The sequence below is a fragment of the Hibiscus syriacus genome, unplaced genomic scaffold, assembly GCF_006381635.1.
Source record: "Hibiscus syriacus cultivar Baekdansim isolate YM2019G1 unplaced genomic scaffold, ASM638163v2 tig00110683_pilon, whole genome shotgun sequence".
NCBI lineage: Eukaryota > Viridiplantae > Streptophyta > Magnoliopsida > Malvales > Malvaceae > Hibiscus > Hibiscus syriacus.
The window spans coordinates 4,286,606-4,312,614 of NW_024062823.1; the positions used below are offsets into that span (position 1 = coordinate 4,286,606).

The window sequence follows — 26,009 nt, forward strand, 5'->3', positions numbered from 1 at the left end:
TATATCACCGGTGTATGTGTTATTTTAATACTTCAGTCTTGACGAGATAGAGAGATGATGTTTATTTGGACTATGTGTCTCAATGAGACAGATAAATGATTATTTAAATTGTATCGTATCGACACTTACAAAGAGAGTCGAGTATTCATGGACTATTGTTGAGAAAACAACTCCAGCACGGTGACCGGATGCTGTCGAGCGGCAGCAAACTAAGGTGAAACAAGAGATGGTTATCTAGGGTTACCAAGGTAGAATAGTTTTGAGAAAGTAAACTGTTTCTTTTATTAAAGGTAAACCAATTGAGTATTCCTAAACAGTACACAACCCATTACAATGATATGGATATTTATAACCCAATATTAATTAGGGATGACAATTCAACCCGTATCCGACAGGTTCCGACCCGACCCGATCGGGTCAGATTTTTTAAATAAAAAATCGAGGTCGGGTCAGGTTTTTTAAATTGTATTGTTCGGGTCGGATCGAGTTTAAGGTGAAAAAATCCGACCCGGCCCGAAAAATATATATAATTTTACTCTATATATTTAGGGATAATTACAATATTACCCCTCTATATATATATTTTTTTTCAATTAAGTCACTGTTTTTATTGAATAAAAATATTTTTTTTTATTTCGGGTCGGATTTTTAAATCATATATTCGGGTCAGATCGGGTGAAACCTTAATTTCGTCGGGTCGATCGGGTCACGGGTGAAGTACCCTTTCTTCTCGGGTCGGGTCGGGTGACCCAAAAACCCTACCCGACCCATTGCCATCCCTAATATTAATAGCCTAACAAATCAAACAAATTCTTAACTAATTGCGAACTAACATCAAACTACTTAATTGTCTAACAGTCACCCTACTTCGACCTCTTGCGGTTAGAGAGAGAATCGACCGAACAAAGACTGCAAACTTAGTAAGCCAGAATTGTGACCCGGAATTCAGGTACACTGAACAACTTTTGTGTTCAAAAAACTTTAGAAACTTCCTTTAGCTTTTATCTTTTCTTCAAGAGATTTTTTTTTTTTACTCCTTTTCTTCATCTTCACTTGTTAGGATAATTTTTTTGTTGGAAGCAAGGCAGTTAAGCTACGAGCTCCCGTGTGCCATCTAAAATATATCTTGGACAAGAAAACAATATTTTGTCTGGTTAAGGAGAGCAGGGCTGTTAAACTCTTGACTATCCCCAGATATTTTCTACTATGGACACTTGGCCATTAAGCTTCAAATTTCAACTACTTTGGAGAAGAAGTAGCATACAATGAAGAACTCCAAAATTACAGCAACTGATCAACGCAATTCTTGGCAAACAATACCATTTCTCTCAACCAAATTAACCCACTTATATCATTGAACAAGTACTCAGCCAATCACCAGCAGTAACCAACGCAGTAAAAGTCAACAGAATAAGACTCAAACCAACTCCAATGAGGCAAACTAACAACCAAATGAAGCAGGAGTGTGCACGTTTAAGCAACAACTAAATCACTGCAACAAAATTCTTACATGTCACTGCTCTGCTCAAATTCATACGAACTCTAAATTCTTACTTGAATAATGTTTCAAATGCAAGAAATCCAATCACCAAAGCTGATTTGCATGTGATAACCATTGTAAATCACCAACACAAAATTAATCTCAACAAAACATAAGCAGTAGGCAGCAGTAAATATTCCAAAGCAAATACCACGAAAAAAAAATGCAAGAACGAAAGAATTAAACTCAATCTAGTCTTTCAATAGATCTCATCAATGAACTTATTTATTTTCAGAAATCAGATCTTAAAAATGGCATTGTCGATATCTAAAACTAAAAAAAGATAGCGACGAAGACATGAACCAGTAATCGAACGCGACTGATGGAAGAGGCAGTAGCAATCCTCACAAGCAATTCCTCTTTACTCTCAGTCTTCCTCTCAATCAGCCTCTCAACAAACGCTAATTCACTCTCAGCAACAAGAAATATGAACACCCCAGAATCCCCAAGGATCCTCCTCGATGTTTCAGCCCCTTGAATATCGACCCTCAACACAATATCACACCCTTTCCCCATGAATTCCCTGATTTGCCTTTTGGGTATCCCTTTATAATCCCCATAAACCATAGCATACTTCAAAAGCTCATCTTTCTGACCCATCGATAAAAACTCTTCCTTTGACACAAAAAAAATTATCTTTACCATCAACCTTACCGGGTCTCATCGGTCTACTCATGGCCGTGACGACGAAATGAAGATTCTCCCGGAGTTGTCTCAGCCGTTTGATGACTGCATCTTTGCCACTCGGACCGCTTAAGACGAGGATTAAAGGGTTTGGGGCGGGGAGAATCGATTCGGAGCTGAAAGATGTTCCTAGGGAAGACTCAACGGCACGGAGTAACTCGGGTTTTGAGGCTTTTTCGAGGGAAGGGAAAGAATGGGACTTGTGGGTATCGGCCATTTTGAAGAGGAGGCGTTTGGGAATCGTTTGGGGGGCGATGAAGATGGGTTTGTGATGGAGGGGAAATGGGTGGTGTTTAGTGTGAAAGAGAGCCGTGTGAAAAAGGCGTCAGAACCGTTTGGCGAATGATACCCTGTGGAGAAAACAACTCCGGCACGGTGACCGGATGCTGCCAAGCGACAGCAATCTAAGGGGAAACAAAAGATGATTATTTAGGGTTAGCAAAGTAGAATACTTTCGAGAAAGTAAATTGTTTCTTTTATTAAAGGTAAACCAATTGAGTATTACTAAACAGTACACAGTCCATTACAATGATATAGATATTTATAATTTAATATTAACAGTCTAACAAATTTCTAATTAATTGTCAACTAGCATCAAACTACTTAACTTTCTAACAATTATCAATAACGTATGAGGATAATATTGATAAAAATATCTCTAAATGCTTTGTTAATGTTGTGAACATTGCATACTAGCATTGACATGTAATGCTTTGTTATGATAATCTGTCATTTGCTTATACTTTATTATATTGATATGTTTTACTTTGTTTTTGTCTTGACTACCTTATTGAGTTTCCTTAAGCTTACTTTGTTCGTTTGATTATATTCGCAAGAGTTTAATTTGGATAGATTGATTGGATTACATTTTAAAGTTCGTAAATGAATTTCTGATTAATTCAATAAAAATTTCTTCATTTTCCAGCTCCAAGAATGGTGGCGTGTCGAACTATGGTATTTTTGAGTATTTAGCAAAGTTATTTTTGAATTCGTTTGTATATTATTACTACTTTATGCGTTAGTATTTGTTGTCATGATGAGATCTTTATGTTTGACATAAATGTTAATTTAGTTCCTAACTAGATATTTGTGGGTTGTTAAAGTGCAAGTCTGACCAGGTCTCATACATTCGTTTGAAAACTAGTTTAGTGCTTAAGAGTAATGATAGCAATCATCGACATAATGCATTACCGAGACTCATATAGGTCTTGGCATCTCAATTGTCCGCAAGATGCTGCACAATAGCATTCAAAAATAACATACAAAAGCCAAACACTTCTATTATATTATCAACAAAATAATGTCTTCTGGTCTTTAGGGGGGGAAAAACAGTTGACATGAGAATGCAGGGCATTTGAACCGGGTAGAAACATGGGAAAACAGAACATGGAATATCAAGAAGAAAGGACCAAAGGTTGATGACAGATTAGGATTCAGCAGCGACCTCGGTCGCATTAACTTTCTTCACCTCGCGCTCACCTTCAAGCTGGCTTAAGTTCCCCTTTTCCTTTATGAGTTGACCATGGTGATGTTTGCAGTAAAGTCGGCCTTCATGAGCAATATAATTTGAAGGGATGATAACACATCCTCCATGTGTGCACTTGAAACAACTCTTGTGGTAGGGAGTTCTATTCACTGTAACCTTTTTTTTTGGGGGGGGGGTTGGGAATTTTTACAGCTAATACTTTAGCAGAACCTAACATTATTGCAAACTCTTACCCTCTCAGTTGGATATACGGTATTTTTACAGGCAAAACATTTATCTCTGGTTCCTGCAAACAAGCCCGACACTTTAGTTGCTGCAGTTTTCTGTTCAAAGTAGCTCATATCGTAATCATGGTTTATCATAAATTTGTTAACTTAAATATAATAAGCAGGCACAGTAAGTTCAATGAAATTTACCTCACCATCAGCTGGTTTTTCTGGTTTTGCAATTTTGGTGTACCTAGAAAGAAAAACGAGTTTGAACTCGAAAATCGGCTAGATCTTTTAACGGAAAAAAAACAAATACTAGTTGAAAAACCCTGAATTTGCCTACCTTCAAAGCTTTTGTCAAGACTGCCAGTTCTTTTGAAAAGTTGATCAAAATGAGGCCTACAATACAAATCTCCTTCAAAGGAATTGTAGTTGCCAAGCTGCAAATGGATGTACAAGTCAATATTGAGTTTTATCTGCTAAAGATTATGTACTTTTAAGTACTTACCTTCAATGTGCCTTTGCAGTGATGGCACCTGAAACAGGCCTTGTGATAAACCCTGTTGTCAGCAGTTAACTTGTCGACCAGATAGACAGTTTTGTCACAGGCCATGCATTTCTGGGTTGTTCCTGCAAATGCCATGGTTTTCAGCTCCACACAACAACAAAAATCTAAATGTGTTATAATATCTCCTCTCTTAGTTCAATGGGGGCTGAGAAAAGAAAAGATAAGGAAAGGGATGATGGAGAAATGGAGTAATTTAAGATGGATTGTGGGAACCAAATCAGTTATGTAATTTAAAATGTATTTTGCCAATCATTTTCTTTCCGGTCCTCAAGCACATAATTACAGTTGTCTCAAGAATTTTTTATATCCTTCTCTCTCCTCTTACGAATTTGAATCATCTACTTACAGTTTAAATTTGGTAATCTTGTCGAATTATTTGATGTAATGATTTAGGTATTTAGGTAAATTAGAGCCCACCAATGTGTTGTTTTAGGTGAAGTGTTCAAAAGGGTTTCAAAAGGGTTGATGTTGTAACCCCTCAAACCGATACGGGTGATCCGATCAAATTCGAAGTGTCAAATTAGGACCACCGGAGCGACCCACTATAAAAATCTCAGAAAATTTAAAATTTCTTTTAAACGTGTAAAATTATAAAAACAATTTATAAACACAAAAGTAAAATTAAAAAAAATCAGAAATAAAATAGATTCCAGAATCGGATATAAAAAAAATACAAGTTACATGGCCCTTAATCATAAGCACCGAACTCCGCAAGCAACGCCGGTGGAACTCCCTTACTGACGTCGATAGTTGCATTGGTTCAATTCTATTAACCTGAAAAGGTGAGTAACAAAGTGAGTTTTGGAAAGCTCAGTAATACAGAACTACCAGAAGATGCTGAGAAACATGCAGATAACAGATAAGCATAATTTTTTTATTGGTTCAGACATCTACAGATTTTTATGCTGAGCGGAGATCCTACTGATATCTCAGGTAGTAACAGATAGTAAGTTTTCAGTTCAGAGGGAAATATTTCGGATGTCTGGGTTCAGGAGATCAGAATAGGTTGTTTAGTGTGTTCCCACAAAACCAGTGAAAATGTACAGATCATTTTTAAAACAGTAGCAGTTTAAAACGTATTTTTAAAAATCATAGTAAAACCCTCCAACCAAACGCTATATGCAGTACCCCAGAAATGCATAACCTAAGGAAGCATCTTGGGGCCTGAGAGCCTACCCAAGAAAGTTCTCGGGGCTACGGGCCTACACAAGAAAAATATTGGGGCCGCAAAGCCTACCCAATGGTCGCCTTAGGTCCATAAGGAATTACCAGTCGATGTTGAACCTATAAAAGGAATTACCAGCAGCGACTGAACCTGCCAGAGATAGGAATTAACAGTCGATGCAGAACCTATACAAAGAATTACCAGCAAGGACTGAACCTGCCAGAGTCTTCATACCAGATCCTAGAGTACCCTAAATAAAACATTCTTAGTCAGTAAACAGAGATATCAGAAATCAGAGTAGAGATCAGAACATAAATCAGAGAAAACATCCATGTGATCAGGGAACACACTAGAGGTTCCAGATATTATTCGGAGATACTGAATAATCTTATCGGGTACAGAAACACATATCTTCAGTATACCGATAGAATGTCGAAAATTAAAATCACTATTGAAATAGTTCATTAGTTGACAAGATCATCAATTATTCAGAATGAGATTTATTAGGTTTATAAAATATTGGGACATTTTTCGGAGGCACTAAATAATCAGAAACGTATTCAAAATCCTTTGCATCAGAGTTACTTGTGTTTTCATATATGACCAGAGAGATTCCATTATTCAGGAAAATTAGAAGCATTTTGGGCATTAGATTCTTGGAGGATTTAAGTGATTTGAGCTGAATAAGGGAGAAACGAAGATTTAGAGCATTTACAATTTGTGTCGACCTATCGGAATATCAAAATAACTCGAGCTGAACAACTCCCAGAACTAATGCATGCCAACTTATCAGAATATTGAGTCAACCCAAACTGTACAAGTCCCTTCAATGATATCTATCAACCGGTCAAATCGTTGCACTTCTAGAGTATTCACTCTTTAATACTAACAATTCTTAACCATAATTCAACTTCAGGATCATCGCTAAATAGATCTTAAGGAGACAAACAAATATTCTGATTGTCTTTATTTCATTTACGCATTGCAACAAAATCAGGATTTGTTGACGTACTTTAATTTGTGGTTCATAACCCATAAAGACAATACAACATATAAGATCGTCAGTGTTTCTAGACTTATCTAAGTTATTCACTTAATTCAAGGTCATCGGGGTACTTAATTCAATTAGTATTCAAATTAATCCTGGTCGCTTAGGAGTTTCCTGAGTAATTTGGTCGTTTCCGCAAATTCGAATACATATTGTACTTCCATTCCGTTTAACTTGGTCAAATAATATAATCAAATTGGTATTCGAGGTTGATTTATTCATTTTGGAGCTTGAGGGCATTAGTCATTCCAAGGCTTGGAAATACTTCAGGGGTATTTCTATAAATCCAATATAGATCCGAAATTTAAATCGATGATTCCAAGGTTCTAGTGAATTAAGGTATGGGTTCTCAAGTCATCTCCATTATCATAGTCATCGATATTTCGTTTTACTCTTTACGAGTATTATCGTAATTTCATTCAATTCCGACAGTGGCATTACGTCGGGTAACTTAGGCTTAAAAGTATTCCAGTTCCATTAAATTTTAGAGTACTTTGCTCATTTGTTCACTGGAGGTTAATTTAACCATTAGGGGAAGTCTTGGTCATTTTTCAGTATAAGGGCATTTTCATAATTTTACCCTTTAGGGCTATTTTAGGTAATTTATTAACCAAATAATCCTAATATTTAACCTTTAAAGTGATTTATCAAAATTTACGGATCTTGAAACTAATTCATTTATTATTGAATCACTAAACTTATAATTAGTTTCGATTTATCTTCCAGTTTCTCTTTTTCGAGCCATCTAAATCTTATTTAATGCTCTATCTTTATTTCAATTTCCGTCTGAGTACGATGATAGTTAAATACATATAATGGAGCAATCATTTTCATTCATGCATTTACCCTCTATCAAAGAGTTCCGAATAGCATACAAAAGGTAATAGAGTATTACCTCGATTTCCGTACTATATCGATCGACCATTTAACTCCATTCGATCGCCCTCTAACTTGAATTCAATTCCTAATAATTCCTCGGATACAAAGCAAACGAACTTACACCATAAACTGAAATCAATTGAGAAACCAACTTGAATTTGAAGATAAAACGTTGAAAAATGGCTTACCGGGTGCGAATTTGGCAAAACGGACTTTAGATTCAAACTAAAGACATCGAAAAACATAAATTAAGACTTTTTCGGGAAAGTTGACTTTTTGGTCAAAATCAACCGTTAACGGTCAAATTCAATGGGTCAAAGTCAACGAGTTGACTCGGTGACTGGACCAGACCAGACGGGTCAGTCAGGCGAATCGATCCGTTTCTGGAATTTTCCCCAGGCCAAAACAAGCCCCACATGCACCACTGGTGCGTGGCAACGCATGCAACGGTGTTAGAGATCGGGGCAGTCGGTCGATTCTTCCAACTACTTCCAAACACCAATTGCAATAACAAATTTAACCAATATCAACCAAGAATCCACCAGAAATCAAGAAAGTGTCAAAACACTTACCCACGCCGGCGAATGGAAGAAACCAGCGACGACAGCATGACTCAAGGGATGGGTTTGAAGCGGACGGTGAGACCAACGGAGTCCGGGATAGGTCGGATTCTCGAGATAACCAGGGCGCACGGGGTGGTTTTCAACAGTGGTATTAACGTCGATTCACGGTTGACGACATCATTTCACGACATGAGGGTGGTCGGGTTTTGATTGAAGCAAGATAACGGTCGTTTTGGGGGTAGCGACACCAACTAAGGTGGTCGGACGGCAACAAAATCAGGGGAAAATTTGGCGAGGGGAAAGGGTTTAGGGATTTGGGGGAATTGTGGATTTTTCCCGATCGGGGTTTATTTTCCAATTTACCTGAAAATTGGATAATTCCATATTGGGTCTCCGAATTTCCTACAACTTCCTAAATCTACCCCCAAATTTCAAAAACCAACAATATTACCCCTAAATCGGGGTATGACATATGTCTTGTCGGTAATTGTACAATTCTATGTCTACCATTATGGAGATTCTTTGCCTTAATTCACCCAGGCATAACAAGCACGGATGGGAACCGATCTGACTCTATTAAGTTGGGTTTTTTCTATATAAAAAATATGTTCATATCAAATTTCTAGAGTATAAATTTAAATCCAACCAGACTCAAAACATAATGTAATTATACTTGGTAATTGTAATAATACTCATATCTATATTATTTTTTCAATTAAATATTTTATCGAATAAAATTAAAAATTATATATAATTTTTGTTGAATCCAATTGGTTTGATTGTGCCTTTTATATAAAAAGTGAATCGGATTTCGAGTCGAGTAAAATCGTATTAAACCCAAATTCAATCGAGTTTTATATAGATGATTTATTTTTATGAGATCAAGTCAAATTATTAGGAAACTCGATCCAACTTGCCGTCCCTTACAACAAGCAACAGTAGGCTAAAGTATAATTTGAAGTTCAATAATTTTGATGCAAACAATAGTAAAAAGAGAAAAGTGGAGAGTGGTTACAAGAAGAAAAGTGTCTTTGGTTTGACAAGAACTTGACTTTGGGGACCCCGTGAAATGCCAACCCACCCCATCCCTTCTTTAACCTCAGTCATATATTTTTCCCCTATTTTTCTTTAATACTAAGCCATTGATATAAATTTAGAATTAATTCATCTTATGTCCCTGAATTATGGTCTAGATTCTAAACTTCAATACATTTTAATTAAATCTTCAAAGTATCAACATTAAGCACATTTATACTTACGAAGAAAGAGAGATCTGAGTATTCATAGACTATTGATAATCTACGAGGCTAAAATTGATAAAAATATCTCTAAATGCTTTGTTAATGTTGTGAACATTGCATATTAGTATTGACATGTAATGCTTTGTTACGATAATCTGTCATTTGCTTATACTTTATTATATTGATATGTTTTACTTTGATTTTGTCTCAACTACCTCATGGAATTTCCTTAAGCTCACTTTGTTGATTATATTCCCAAGATTTTGATTTCGATAGATTAATCTAGATTACATTTTAAAGTTCGTAAGTAAATTTCTGATTAATTTAATAAAAATTTCTTTATTGAATTATGGAACTGTTCTATGAACTTCAAGACATTTTAATTAAATCCTCAAAATATCAACATTAAGCACATTTATACTTACCAGATGGATAACATGTATCTAACGTGTTAGAAAAATGACAATATCAATGTAATATTAAAATATAGAAAACCTATTTTTTAAAACTCATCAAATACTTTAGTAGTAAAAGAGGATGTTGTTCTCTCTGAAGGTCCTAGATTCGAGTAGATATGTTTGCAGGGTGTGTCTTCATTGTCAATCGGTTAAGAAAGTTCTAAACATATACTACCTTATAAACATTCTAGATATTAAAAACACAAAATCTATTTCTAACATGTAAGATTTATATATGTATTAAATATTTGATCCTTGTATTTTGAATATGTTCAACGTCAAATTTAAGCTAGCATTTAACGCCTAAATTGAAAATTAAACTTATAGAAGGGCCTAACTGGTACTAGATTATATTATGAGGACTCAATTAAAACTGGGAGGGACATCTGGTGTAGTTTTCATATTAAATCCCAAATAATAAAAAAAAAAGCAACAGTTGTATGTTTACAGCTTTGGGTTTCCTCATTGCACCATGCCCCACCAGGAACTAACCTCTGGCCTAAGCTGAACTCGGTTTCTGTAAACTGAACTGTAGCCGAATAATACAGTAGACTGATTAGAGCCCACATATTAGGGAATTCGGCAAGTTCAGTACCCTTTAATCCAAAAGACGAAAAAAAAATTCTAAAGTTGTCATCTGAATGTGGCACTTTGCCAACTTAGCAGTGCATTACAGCTTGTAATCATGAACCCTAGTGTGGCCAACCAACCGCTTGGACCACCTTTGTTTTATTAATGGAGTCCGAAACCTGATCTTTAACCATGAACCCAGAGGCCCCTCACTTAGGGGTGTGCAAATCCGGGTACTCGGATTTTCGGGTATCCGAAGTGTTGGGTACCTGGGTTTTTGGGTAATTGATTTCTCGGCCCGTGTTCCGAATCTAATATTGTGGGTACCCGAATTTTGCGGGTACTCGTATTTCGGGTACCGGGATTTTGCGGGTACCCGAAGATACCCGGTTTTTTTTCCAAATTATTATTTAAAAAAAACACACACACACAAATTTAAATGTTTGAAACTTCGAATTACATAACCCAACATCCAAATATAAAATTATGAGCTTTATTCAGTTAAATATGTTCTCACAATCAAACTACAGACTGCAATATGCCAATATGGCAGTACTTAGTTCACATTTCATGTTTGCTTTTTCTTGAGTTTCAAAATGGATAAGCTAAAAGATTAAAAACTCAACTTAGTTTTAGTTCTTCAAGTCAGTAAGTTTGAACACAATTACGATCTTTATTTTTAGGTCTCCACTCTAGTGATACAAGTTGCTAGCCTGTTCTCAGTTTTTGGCATCCTGTTAGTGTTTCTTTATGATATGTTTACATTATACTTGTATATTTTTGCTTTGTTTCTTTATCTGTATATTCTTAGGTCTGGCTTCTAATTTTATTTCCCAACTCCTTTTTGCACATTTTGATGGCCTTTTTATCCATTTTTTAAAGTCAATTTTTCTTTAGTTTTCCCATTGTATTCTCTGTTGTTTGAACGCAGATAAGATCAGTCTCATATTTATCTCTTGTTAATTTTTTTTCATCCTTTTTATTTTTCCCGTGAATCATCATGAATGCAACAAAATATTACTGAAAGATATTGGAAATTAACTGTTGTTTGCTGAACTATGCTTGTTTCATCTCCTGAAATGTTCAAGCGATGCAACAACCTTGGTATGAAAAAATCCCTAACCGGGTACTCGGGTAACCGGGAACCCGGAAAAATTCAATTTTGTGACTTGGGTCTAACCCAGGAAATGTCAAGTCGGGTACCCGACCCGGTCGGGTAATATTTTTAAAAAAAATACCCAATTTTTTTAGGTTCGGGTCGGCAGGTCGAATTAACCAAATCGGATATTTTTACACACCCTTACCCTCACTTGCCGGCTCGCTTCAACATTTTTGGCCTCCCTGCTAACATCGTGCCTTCAATTTCAAATATCATGACACCGTAACATGCATCGATTAGAATAAATTTTATAACCTAAAAAAGCCCACTGGTATCATGCGGGATATAAACGAGGAGCCTCCGACAAGTTATTCGTTTATTAAAGTAAATAAATAAACATGAAAAAAATTATGTTCATTTAATAAATGAATGAAATTAACAAAATGTGTGTTCCATTCATTTATGTTCACAAATAAATTCCTTTGAAATCTAATTTATGACTCGTTTATAAGTTTGTTTACTTGTTTCTCCTTGTCATTTTAATTTTTATATTAAATATTGATGACGTTGGAGACTAAATTGAATATTAGATAAACTTTGGACCAGTGATATAATTTCATTATTTTTATGTGTAAATAACTATATAAAAAGAGAGTGACAACCAAGGATGGACATGGGTCCAGTCGGGTCAGATTTTCGGTCAACCCGAATCGACACGTAAAATATATACTCTCCACTCGAATCCAATCCAAACCGAGTTTAGGGTGACTTCACCCGACCTAATTTTTTAAAAAAACTCCAAACCGATTCGACTCAAAATAAATATATTTATAAAATATATTATTTTTGTTCAATAAAAATAAGGATCTAATTAAAAATAATAATATATAGAAGATTATTATTATAATTATCCTTAAACATATAAAGTATAATTTTATTATTTTTTGAGTAAGATATTTTTCACCCCAAAATCGAAGCCGACTTGATTCGAATATATTTTCTAGAAAACTTGATCCAACTCAATTCAAATATATATTTTTAAAAAACCCGACCCGATCCGATAGAATCATATGGAAACTCATTAAATTTGAATGAGTAGGAACTCAAACTCATGCCACTTGAAATCGGTTCAACCAGACCCTTATCACTATTTTTTTACTCTTATTGGACCTTCCCTTTCCTTCACGCTTAAATCCAAAACTCTTAGGGTGCGTTTGGTTTGCAGAATCTTACATTATTAAAGGGAATGTTTTTTTCCCGGAATTGTCTTCCTACGTTTGGTTCATGAAATCTTACCGGGAATACTCTTTCCCCAATAGTAGCATTTTTGGTTAAAATGGTGGGAATGTCATTACCTCCAAATTCTTAGGTAATCTTACATTCCCACCACTTTGGATAATAATACCCTTAGACTAATAAATTCTTTTTATAATGATCCTTCTAAATTCTTATTTTTTATACTTTACTCAAAATTATAATAATAATATACAAAGAGTTTGATTTACTAAAATATTAATAATTTTGAGAATTTAAAATATTTTATATTTTTAATATTCAATATTTTACTATTTATAATTTTATGGGATGAAAACAATATTTTAAAAATGTAATTATTTAAAATAATATTTTACTACCATAATATTATTTTTATATTATATTATATTTTATATAAATAAATATGATACATATGAACATTATTTAAAAAAATAAAATTTAATATACTAATTATATTAATTATATATTAAATATAATTTCTCCTCAAAAATTAGATAGTATAAAGATTAAAATATTTTTATGAATTTTCATTCAAATATTTATAAATTAATATTAAAATTTAACTTTTAAAAAATATATCACAATGATAATTTGGTAAAATATACATTTAAGTTCCTGCTAAACAAACAAAACAAGGTAATACAATATTCTCATAGTAATGTTACATTCCGTGAACCAAACGTCCCTTAAGGTTCAACTCGGAGACACTCTTTTCCGGTATAGTCTTCGCCGAAGCGAAACGGCTTCAGCAACCACTACAGGTAAAATCACCCTGATTTCTTGTAGAACATGTTTGATTTGAGAATACAAAATTTTGATTTTTAAGGAATTTTCAATATATATATATATATATATATATATATATATATATATGTTCTAGACTTTAAATCTAACATTGTTTTTGCTATTATCTTATAACTTTTCCATTCAGTGTAATATACCGAAAGGGTTTACCTTTCGAATATCAGCTGCGAATTAAAACATTACGCAATTGAGATAAAATTTGCTTCAAGTTTTTTAAGTATACATTCGGATTAAGACCGATAATTCTGTAAATATCTTTGGTTCCAAACGCTATCAGTTGTTGAAATCAGTTACCTCTTCTTGTAGGAATCCTCGAGTTGGAAAGAAAATCAATTCCAATATTAATATCTATAGAGACAACTACGATGGTGTTTGGTCAAGTTGTGATTGGTCCGCCTGGATCAGGAAAGAATACTTACTGCAATGGCATGTCCCAGTTCTTCAAACTTATTGGAAGGTTGTTTCTGTTTCGTCGCTTCTAGTTTCTGAATTTGTTTACGCTCACATATACGATATATTTGTTAAATATGTTTGAAGTTGACTGTTCCTATGCCATTGTTTTGCAGAAAAGTTGGTGTTATCAATCCAGCCAATGATTTATTACCGTATACTTTCAATTGGAAAATTATTTGTAATGTTGTTTTCCTTGCCCTGAAAGTTTGATCCATACGGACTTTCTTTGACATGGATGCAGTTATAAGTGTGCTGTAAATATTAAGGATCTCATAAAACTAAGTGATGTGATGACAGAACATTCTTTGGGACCTAATGGAGGTACTTCTGTTTTCAAGTGGTTACTGTTTTCTTTTAGTCTACTGCTATGTATTGGGTTTAGAAATTCCAATCAAATAAATCATAAAATTTGTAAATCAAAGCAGTGATTGAGCAGTAAGAAATTCGGTGGATCACAGCCTTAGATTCCAGTTTTGTTAATATTTCTTAAAGATATTAGTGGCTATACGCTTTCGAAGTATTCGCTGGTTTGTTGCAGGGTACAAAGTGTGTATAAATTTTGTTTATACTTGTTATGGTTTGAATATCTAATGGTGTATTTTTTTTTTCTTGTGCAATCAGGTCTTGTCTATTGTGTGGATTATTTAGAGAAAAATATTAATTGGTTGCAGTTGAAACTGGAACCTCTTTTGAAAGGTTGGTATCTTCTGCCTTTTCTTCTTCTCAGAAGTTTAGGTTCTTATCATAGCTTGCATCTAACTATGAAAGACCATATGGCTTTCTTAAAAGAGGATGGCATATGGGGATTGATTCATGCAAAAGGATTTGGTCTTGTCTTTCACGTGGAGCCTCAAGATTGATTGAACAGTCAAATTTATGCAGTAACCAGTAATACATATTAATGCTTAATGATTTGAGTTTGTACATTGGGCTACAATGAGCTTTTTATATATTTGTAATATATAATCAATGTAAGAAACTAGTTGATATATAATGCGCTCTTAGGTAGGTATAGTGAAGTAATTGGTTCATATGTCTCTGTATTTCTTCACTGTACCCTGATATTATGCAAGGGTTAGTAGGCTATTGTACTTGTTGCTGTTAAATTTCTAATGTTTTCTACAACATGCAGATCACTATCTTCTTTTCGATTTTCCGGGGCAGGTTGAACTATTTTTCCTTCACTCAAATGCAAAGAATGTTGTCATGAAGCTCATTAAAAAGTTGGATCTTAGGGTATGCTTACATGTATTCCATGTCATTGGGTGCTGGCAGTAAAGGTGATCTCTGTTTGTAATCTTGATGTTAGGACTGTAGAAAACTGAGTGAGTTATTTATTTTATGCAATTGACGGCTGTACATTTGGTTGATGACCTATGCAGTGACTCTGGGAAGTATGTTATTGCCTTGCTTCTCTCATTATCTACCATGTTGCACTTGAAGCTGCCACACATCAATATCCTCTCGAAGATTGACCTAATTGAAAACTATGGAAATCTGGGTTAGTGTATGTGAAGTATTAATTATGTTACACACCTTAAAATGGTGGTAGTCACGGTTATTCATCTTATCTGGATTTGATGCAGCGTTCAATCTGGATTTCTATACGAATGTTCAAGATTTATCATATTTACAGCACCATCTTGATCAGGATCCCCGCTCTGCTAAGTATAGGTTTGTTATAGAGACCTTTCATTTTTCACAGTGCATGAGACATGAATATTTCTTTGTTTCATAAGTTTAATCTTCAGAGGTTTTGGTTGAGTTTGGAATATTGCTTTTGTTTTGTCATTTTGGACTATAATCCATTAACTTGTGCTCAATTCTACATTGGAATGCTAATTTCCATATAAATGACGAGACACTATCGCGTATAAGTTGGATTCTTCAAAGGGTTATCATTGATCTGCTTGTATGAAATGTAATTATAAATGTTTGTAGGGATGTTTTCGCTAGTTGTGATCATTTCAATCTAAATCTTAGTTTTCCCAATTTTTGAGCTCTTCGAAGTCATCTAATTTCTTCTTGCAGAAAACTTACAAAGGAGCTTTGCAACGTAATTGAAGGCTTCAGTCTTGTGAATTTCACAACCATAGATATTTAGGCATGCCATTAACTTTATCTTTAGTGAGTTAAATCTTTTTTCTATGCTTTATTTTTAGTTTTATGTAGATCAGCTGTGAATTGGATTCTTGTTTCAGGATAAGGAGAGTGTCGGGAATCTTGTGAAGCTCATTGATAAGAGCAATGGATACATATTTGTGGTATAGATGCCAGTGCAGTGGAATTCAGCAAGATTGCAGTACGACAAGTTGATTGGGATTATTACAGATATCCTTTTCTGTATTGTCAATATGCTCTAATTTATATAGCTTGCAAAATCTATGCATTATGAAATACTTTAATGCGATCATGCTATCAATTCCCATTAGCAATTGAGTCTTTCATATCGAAGTGTTTATTAATTGATTATTTAGCAAGTTTTTCTTAATGAATCAGTTCACAGCTGCAGCTGTGCAAGAGAAGTACATGAAGGATGATGAAGATTTTGATAATGGTGATGCTGGACAATGCCTTTTTGATGGGATAACGTGCACCGAACTTCCTACGGTGAGTTGCAATGTGTTTTTTTCCATGTTTATATGTGATTTTTATGAACTCGGACTTGATTATCTCAAGTGATGTTCATACGTTATTCAAAATGCCGATACTGTTCTTTCTCTCTTATTAAAGCAACGTGGAGGCATGATTTTCTTTATGCAATAAACGTTTGTTCATATGTTCTTTTTATTTTGTGCAATAAACGTGGAGACATGGTGTTGGTGTTTGAGTTAGTATGGATTTAAATATTACATTAGCTTTTCTCGGAATGTTCTTGTTTAAGTTTCAAAGCAATGGTTTCTGTAATCCATACGATGATAATGTGATTAGGGTTACCACTGATGACATGGTCTTGACCTTTGAAGATTTTTTATATAGCACGTGATATCCGTGCGTTTACTCATATTTTTTTAAAAAAAAAATAAGAAAGTCAAAATATATGTTCGTTCTTTGAACAATTAAAGATGACATTCATGTATTTTCCACTTTCAAGTTTTTCTATGGAACTCCGAATTGGATATTTTTGGATATGCAATTTATTTTTGGTAAATTACACATTTGGTAATTAAACTTTATTCTCTCTCATATTTCACTCACTGTACTTTTAATTCTTTCAATTTACTTAGTAAACTTTATATATTGAATTTTTTTTTATCACTAGACCGTATTTTGATTAACATAGTTATTATATACTTATTTTAATAATAAAATCAGCCACATAGGATTAAAAAAAATTCTTTCCAATAACATTACCAAAGCTAATCTAACTCCCAAGTTAGAGATCTCCAAAGCAAAAAATGGAGGCATACACGGCCATACAGTAACCATACTGCAGCGATAATCCATACTTTCCAATAACATTACCAAAGACCTTCGATTCACAAAAGTGTGGTGACATTAGAATCTCCAAACGCATTCATGGTTGCACAAAGAAACTTCAGAGAGAAGAAAATCTTATATCATCCTCATCCCTTAAACCCAAAATTAAAACTAAAAAACATCTACCCAAACCATAAAATCCCAATTTGTAGCCCCATGTCACCCTTACCCTCACCTGGCAACACCAAATCTTATCACTGGAAAAAAAAGAGAACATCAATCCGACCGCGAAAGCTAAAGAAAGCGTGAATCGTTTCTTGTCACCGTGACTTCTAGCTTGTCAAGTCCGAGCGGCTGTGACTAGAACAGTAGTTGATAAGGTGGTCGGAATCTGAGTTCGTTGACGTTCAAGAGAAAAATAGAGAAATTTGGGAGAAGGATGAAGGAGAAGAAAAAAAATGAAAATGGGAGAATTTTATTTTTTTACATGTTTTTTAATGATTAAAATTATATTTATTTAATCTACATTATAACACCGTTAGGAAATTAATGGTAGAGTGACAAACAAAATCAACCAAAATGTAGTGGGTAAATTGAAAAAATGAAATTACAATGAGTAAAATATGATAGAAAATATAAGTCAGTTATCAAATGTATAATTTATCCATTATTTTTCTAGCACTTGGATATATATATATATATTTATTTATTTCTTTATCAATTTGGGATAAGTAGGTAATGTATGTTCAAAGATAAACTCTCAACCATTTGACATTAAACGTTTATACCCCTAAAATTTCTGTTGCTCAAATCCGAAACCTTAAAGAATAACTATAATTCTTTTACCATCAAAGTCACTTGGTTCGTTTATATATATATCACAACTTTTATCCGCAAGGAATGACCATATTAGTCCTGGGATATTTAATTATCTAAATTTACTCACTTTTGTATTACTCCTAATTGATTGGGATTTGAATAAATATTATAAGAATATGTTTACATTTTTTTTTCAAAACTTTATCTTTTTTGGTTTTTAAAATATAAGTGGTTAAAGGGATATCTCTTTTGAGTATTGAATACAAATAATTATATTTATATAATACATATGCATCATCAGTAACTATAAAAGATTTTGAACGAAATCATTTCAAATTATTAAAAAATTAATAATTTAAATTAAATTTTTAATAAAAATATTTGAATTCAATTTAAATAATATCAAAATTGTAGATTTTCTAATAAGTTTGTAAATATGAGTTTTGTTTTTCTTTAAAAAACACACACATCCAATCTTTGTCAACCCAAATTTTAATGTACAGGATTGTAGTCTAGAATAATACTCATCATTGTTTAGATGAAAAGTCAAAGCCAGCGTCGTTTGAAGCCGTCTTCCCACAGCAATACTGCGTGCTAGCTTCGTAAATAATTTATAAAGGTAAACATTTTGGTGGGAACCATTCATGATCCTGTAGGAAACTTCTCTTTACTCGGAAGAATTTCTAGATGTTGGACCAAGTCGTGTGAAAAGAACTTTATATTATCAACAAAATCCAAAATCCTGCCCAAAATATCCATTCTCCATAAACCCAGTTTCAGATGTTTCAGCCTTTAATCTGCGGAGCTTTCAACCATCAAAATGGTGATGATAATGAGCCTTGGAGCTCCCCAAGAAAAACCTCTAAGAGCCATCATAAAGACGGCAAGAATCCGTACTCCGATCGTGGGCTCGACAAGTTTTCTGCACTTTTATCAGAGCTCGAGGACAAGAGGCAAAAGATCTACTTACAAAATGGTTCCCAAGACATTCGTTTTATGTACAAAAACTCTACGGATTGTGTCCCTGTCGTCGTAAAGCACAAAGACGAGAAACAAGAACAAAAACCGAACCCAGTTGAAACCAAAGATCATCATCATCAACCAGAGGATAAACATCCGATGAAAACCTTGAATGAAGCCAATGATGTAAAAGAGATATCAAGATGGCAACTAGTTAGTGAAAACACCCATCAAAAGAAGAAGAAGAAGAAGAAGAAGTTGTTTTCATGGAGGCGGCCTTCTTACTATTTACCAGCACTTTTGGTCTTGATTTTGGTGTTGTTAGTGTTCTTTGGAAGATCAGTTTCGGTTTTGTTTACTTGTATTGGATGGTACATAGTCCCTACAATACAAGGAGAGAGCTGCAATAAGGTGAGAAGAAGAACAAAGAAGGATTATGTACAAAAATCCGAGGCTGTCCGGAGCAAGCACTCATCCCCTGTTCGTGATCATCAGAGGAACAGTTGATCATGTTAATCTTCTGTAATTGTTTAGATTCTTTTGGATTTTTAAATTCTTCGGGAATATAAATTTCCTTTCATTTTGTTGTGTTTGACAAATTCAACGGTCTAAATTCTTGTCTGTGAGTTGAATTTGTATGTATAGAGATAATTGGTTTTCATGGCATTTTTCTATTTCATGGCATTTTTCTAAGTCAAGAAACTTTATTATGGGAATTCGAGATGCTTGTAAATAATATTTTTAGTCAAGTTGATTTATTGAAAGCGTCAAATTTAAGATTCAAAATCACATGGCTCAATGTTTTTTTTTAATTTTTATGCACACAATTCAACAAAATAGTATTTTCTTTAATACTTTTGAAGTAAATTTTTGAAAGATTTAATTGGATATATATTGATAAAGTTTATACTTATTTATCGTACACATGTCAAAAATACCTCTAATATTTAATTAAATTTTTATTCTTTTTTGGGCAAAAAATTCATCCGTGAATAAAAATTGTTAATCAAAAGCGATTAACGTTTCAAAATGTAACCATTTTACCTTAAAATAGAGAGCCAAAATACTCTCACAAAACTAAAGGTCAAAATGAATATTTAATCAAATGCTAGGGTTATTTCTCCAAAAATAAAAATTTATGACTATTTTCTAAAAAATAAAATAAATATTAATAAAATATTAGATTTTTTTATACTATAAGATTATTTTATAATAAAGAATTATCCAAGATTTGAAAATAATAGCGGGCATATCCACCTGTGATATTTGGACGCTAAAGGGAATAGAATCAAGTGATTCAACTTCTAACAACAAGCCTGTATATATTTTTTTCTGTAATTATGAATTTAGTCATTCAATTTTCGTTTTATTTTTGTTTTAGTCACCAAAATTTTCCTGATTTATCAACCAATTTTTGAATTTCATTTTTTGGCCACTCAACGGTTAAGTATCTACTGTTGTTAAAATATTGTCGGTAATTCATACAAAAGTACCTGAATTAAATTATCAACAGTTTTTTTTTAATATTTTAACTTAAAAAACAATTATCTTATTTCTTTTATTATTTAAATCAAATTTATAATTATTGATCCACATATCTTGCAGAGTATTCCTAGTCAATTAAATTTTCAGCTCTAGGCTTCATCTTCAGTTGAATTTATAACTATAGTATCAGAAAATTGTGCAAGAATCATAAAACCAAACCTATCAGTCGGATGGATCAGTTCAAGGAAGAGCTGAAGGCCTCTTGATCCAGTATGATAACAAAAAACGAATATTTATTGAATAGGTAAAATAAAACCAGGAAGGGGAAAAAAACTACTTCACCTTTTACTGAATGTATTACTGTAAACTCAGTAAGTAGTAACATACCGTACAATGAACAATTGGCTGATTTGACAAAGTCCTGCATAGTCTACCTTCAAATCTCAATTACCCACCAAGATAATCAGGATTGAAATTAAAGGCAGGGATTGACATGGGCCAAACCAGGCCATTTAATGAGTCACCACTACGTAAATTGCGATAACAACACTTCTCAAGGTGCCTCTTTCACTCTCTTTTAGATACACGTCAGCAACAAAGTGCTACCGGAATCACACCATCCGCCAAGTATATCCCTGTTAGAGCACTGCGGCGACAATATAGTGATCAGTTAAATGACTTCCATCCAATGAATGAAACATCAATAGTTTAAATGAAAGTAGAACACCAAAAAGAACTACACAAATTATAGTTAACATTAATACCAAATTATCAAAAACAGATGCCACATGTTAGAAGATGGATAATATGAAACAAAAAGAATATGTTATAGTGATATTGTTCCCTGGAAAAATCATATTAAGGGTATGTTTGTTTCACGTAAAATATTATTTTCATTTTCCAGTATTTTATTGGAGAAAAATTGGTTGGTCAACGTAAAATATTTTCTTGGTCAACATAATTTCCTTTGTGTTTTCTGAAAAATGATTTATGGTCTGATTTTCCGTAAATCATTTTCCGAACTTTTCACTTCAAAGAATAAATACTCAAAATAATTTTTTTATTTAATATTAATAAAATATTTTAATATCATTTTAATCAAAATATTAATTATTAAAATATTTAAAATATATTTATTAATATTTCTAATGATATAATATTATATTTTTAATATGATAATAAAATAATCAATTATATTATAATAATATAAGATATTATATTTTTATTTTAATAATATATAATAAATTATTAATAAAATTTATATTATTTATTAACTTCATAGAAATAATATTATTCAATTATTAATAATGAATAATATTATTTATATATTTAATATTAATATAATAATCTAATAATATTTTAATAAAGATATTTAAAATATACTAATTAATATTTTTAAAATATAATATAATACTATTACTTTAATAAATAATTAATATAATTTATAATACAATAAAATATACCAATATTAATATTTTTATTAATAAAATTATTAAAATAATATTTTAATAATAAATAAATTATTTTAATATTTTAAAAATAATAATATTAAATTTTATGATAAATAATATTATTTATTTTATTTAATATTTGTAATAAATAATTTTTAAAAAATCCATTAACTAGTGGAAAAAGAGTTTAAACAACATCTTCCAAACATCGTAAAATGTTTTTCAGAAAATATTTTTCATAAAATACAATTCATTTTAAGAAAAATATTTTTCAAAAAATATTTCCAGTGAAACAATCGGACCATAAGAATCCTAGATCCTCAAAGAATTCAGTTTTCAGCGTAAATCAGTCTTTATGGTCACAATCCCTACCCCAAGATTGACCTTAGAAGGGGATCAAGATAGTTTCATGAGAGAATTCGACCTTGATACTAACCTATAGATACCGGTGTCTGCCCCTGCAAGTGTCAAAATTCAGAATTCATCCAGAATATACCAAAAAACTTAAATTACCTTACTGAATCCCAGCCAGTTTGAGTCTCCTCTAAATGAGAATACCTTGCTGCTTTCTTGCCACTGACCGCAAAAGACCTGCAAACAGTCCTCATCATTCAAAATAAGTGTTGGACGGAACACCGGTCTTACAATGTAAACTACTGTGTTAGCCTATGTAGTTGCACTGATACGGATACGGAGACAGATACGGGGATGACGACGGGGACGGGAAACGATAATTTTTAAAATTACAGGGTACGAGGACGGTAAAGGTACGGCATATAGAATAATTTTAAAATTATAAATATATATAAAAAATCATAAATTAAGTCAAATATCTGTTAAAAATCAAACTTGAAAAGTCAAGAAAGATGGCTAGAAGTGCAACAATATGACGACAAGATGACAAAAGCTAGAAGCCTCTTGAATTTCTTAATTATTAAGCATATTAAGGTGGTCCCTTAAAAGGATAAGGTTGCAACAAATATGGTGGCAATAATGGAAAAATTGAGAAGCACCCAGAGCTTAAAAATAAGTCGGTTAATTGATCCTATATATATGTGCTCTAGCCTAGTTTAGGATGTATGTAATACAAGTGAGGAAAATATACGAGAGAAAGTGAAAAAAAAAATGAGAGATAGATTGTGAAGCTTAGCAAAGCCTTAAAAGAGTGAGGTTGTGTTTGTAAACTAGTCGCAGCTAGTATTGCAGTATTGTAATATTGAGAGTGTCGTTGTAACATATTTTGTTTCGTATAAATAAAAATTTCTGAGTTTTATAAATTATAGTGAGCCCATCTACGCTTCCAACAAGTGGCCTCAGAGCTTGGTTCGAGTTCAACGTGGTGGAGAAGATGGCCAACATGATTCAACCTCAAATCCCGAGATTGACAAAGACAAATTATGGCAATTGGAGCATTCAAATGAAGCCGTTACTAGGGTCCCAAGATTGTTGGGATATCATCGAGGATGGTTACACCGAGCCTGAAAATGCAGCAGCAGAAGCAGCCTTGGCCAATGAAGAAAAGAAGGTATTGAAGGAATCCCGGAGAAAAGATAAAAAAGCATTGTTCTTTTTTTTTCAAGGAGTAGACGAATCTACCTTTGAAAAAATTTCTGATGCAAAGACCGCAAAACAAGCGTGGGAGATTTTGCAAAAATCTCTACAAGGTGTCGAAAAAGCAAAGAAGGTACGCTTACAAACTCTCCGTGCTGAGTTTGAGATGCTAAAAATGAAAAATACAGAAAACATCGATGATTATATTAGCCGTGTGAAAACGGTCGTAAATGAAATGAAAAGAAATGGTGAATCACTCGATGATGTTAGAGTGATGGAAAAAATTTTGCGGTCATTAACAAGAAAATTCGATTACGTGGTAGTGGCAATCGAAGAATCAAAAGATTTATCTCAGATATCGATTGATGAGCTTGTGGGTTCACTTCAAGCCCATGAGCAGAAAATGAAACAAAATGAGGATTCTAAAAATTTGGAGCAAGCTCCACAAAGCAAGATGAATGTCAACGAAGGAAAAGCTAGCAGCAGCTACACACAAGGACGAGGAAATCGTGGTGGTTATCGTGGAAGATATAGAGGAGGACGAGGAACTCGTGGACGTGGTGGTCGATCATATAGCACCGATCAAATGAGTGAAAGCAATCCAACATCAGGTCGTGGACGAGGATTCAGAGGCCGAGGTAGGGGCAGATATCAACAAGGAAGTAAATTCCAGGTACAATGTTATAATTGCAATAAGTATGGTCATTATAGTTATGAGTGTAGATCTGCTCCTAAACAAGAAGAAAGAAATAACGTAGCAGCAGCTGAAGAAGAAAAAATTGAAAAATCTCACGTATTCCTCACTTATAAAGGAAATGAAGAATTCAAGAAAAATATTTGGTATCTTGATAATTGTGCCAGTAACCATATGTGTGGTCAAAGGGAACTGTTTGTGAAATTAGATGAAACAGTTCATGGACGAGTAACGTTCGGAGATGACTCGCACGCAGAAATAAAAGGAAAAGGCAAAGTCATGATTACTCAGAAAAATGGAGAAAAGAAATATATTTCAGATGTTTATTATGTACCTGCTTTGAAAAGCAATATCATCAGTCTTGGTCAACTCCTGGAAAAAGGATATGAAGTGCAGATGAAGAATCGCTCGCTCGCCATCAAAAATAAAGAAGGAGAATTGATAGCCCAAGCTGATATGACTCGAAATCGTCTCTTTACAATTGATATCGAGTCAGGAGAAGTAATGTGCATAAAGATCGCGATCAAAGATGATTCATGGCTATGGCATCTAAGATATGGACATCTTGGATTTTCTGGATTGAAGCTGTTGTCAAAAACAAGCATGGTGAAAGGACTACCAGAGATCAACCCTCCAAATCAATTATGTGAGGCTTGCATCAAAGGGAAGCAACATAGACAAAGCTTTGAAGTTGGTAGATCCTGGCGTGCCCGAAGACCACTGGAGATAGTACACACAGATATAGCCGGTCCTTTTGACATACCATCGCTTGGCGGTAACAGGTACTACCTAACTTTCATTGATGATTTTAGTAGAAAATGTTGGATTTATATCTTGAAAGAAAAGTCAGAAGCGCTGGAAAAATTGAGAGAATTCAAAGCAATGTCGGAAAAACAAAGCGGTCAATATTTGAAGATACTCAGATCAGATAGAGGAGGCGAATATACATCAAAGTTATTTTAAGAATTCTGCAAAGAGCATGGTATCATCCATCAGCTGACAGCCAGATACACGCCACAACAAAATGGAGTTGCAGAAAGGAAGAACCGCACAATCCTGGATATGGCGAGAAGCATGATAAAAGGTAAGCAACTACCGAGAAATTTCTGGGCTGAAGCAGTTCGATGTGCAGTTTACCTATTGAACCGATGTCCAACAAAAAGCGTGAAGTATATGACGCCAAACGAAGCATGGAGTGGACAGAAACCAGGAGTTGGACACCTCAAGATTTTTGGATGCATCGCATATGCCCACGTTCCAGAACAGACTAGAAAGAAGCTTGATGACAGAGGAGAAAAATGTATTTTCATTGGCTATGATGAAAGAAGCAAAGCTTACAGATTATATAATCCTCTTACAAAGAAGATAATAATTTCAAGAGATGTCGAGTTCGATGAAGCAGACTATTGGAGATGGAGCGAAGAGGAAAAGAAAGTTGAAGGACTATTTTTTGAATATAAAGATGGTGATCTTATCAATCAAGATGAACAAGATGATGATCAAGATCCTCGACAAAATCTACCATCGTCGTCAAGCAGCAGCAGCGATGCCAGCAACATAATAGAAGATCGTGAAGCACCTCCCACA

The 26,009-nt window shown here is 33.6% G+C and overlaps 2 protein-coding genes and 1 pseudogene across 2 annotated transcripts; 1 reads left to right on the forward strand and 2 right to left on the reverse strand.

The window, feature by feature from the left end:
* Positions 1–1,783: 1,783 nt before the first annotated feature.
* On the reverse strand, positions 1,784–2,717 carry LOC120138270 (guanylate kinase 3, chloroplastic-like). Its single transcript, XM_039153790.1, is given in 2 exon segments — positions 1,784–2,173; positions 2,175–2,717. Coding segments are annotated over 2 exon segments (627 nt in total). The 5' UTR covers positions 2,442–2,717; the 3' UTR covers positions 1,784–1,813.
* Positions 2,718–3,412: 695 nt separating this feature from the next.
* LOC120138271 (LIM domain-containing protein WLIM1-like) lies at positions 3,413–4,663 on the reverse strand. Its single transcript, XM_039153791.1, has 5 exons — positions 4,428–4,663; positions 4,257–4,359; positions 4,127–4,164; positions 3,944–4,033; positions 3,413–3,866 (listed from the first exon to the last, which is right to left on the reverse strand). Exons 1-5 carry the CDS (start codon positions 4,560–4,562, stop codon positions 3,651–3,653), a joined length of 582 nt encoding a protein of 193 aa, XP_039009722.1. The 5' UTR covers positions 4,563–4,663; the 3' UTR covers positions 3,413–3,650.
* Positions 4,664–13,954: 9,291 nt separating this feature from the next.
* LOC120138304 lies at positions 13,955–19,748 on the forward strand (annotated as a pseudogene).
* The last annotated feature ends 6,261 nt before the right edge of the window (positions 19,749–26,009 follow it).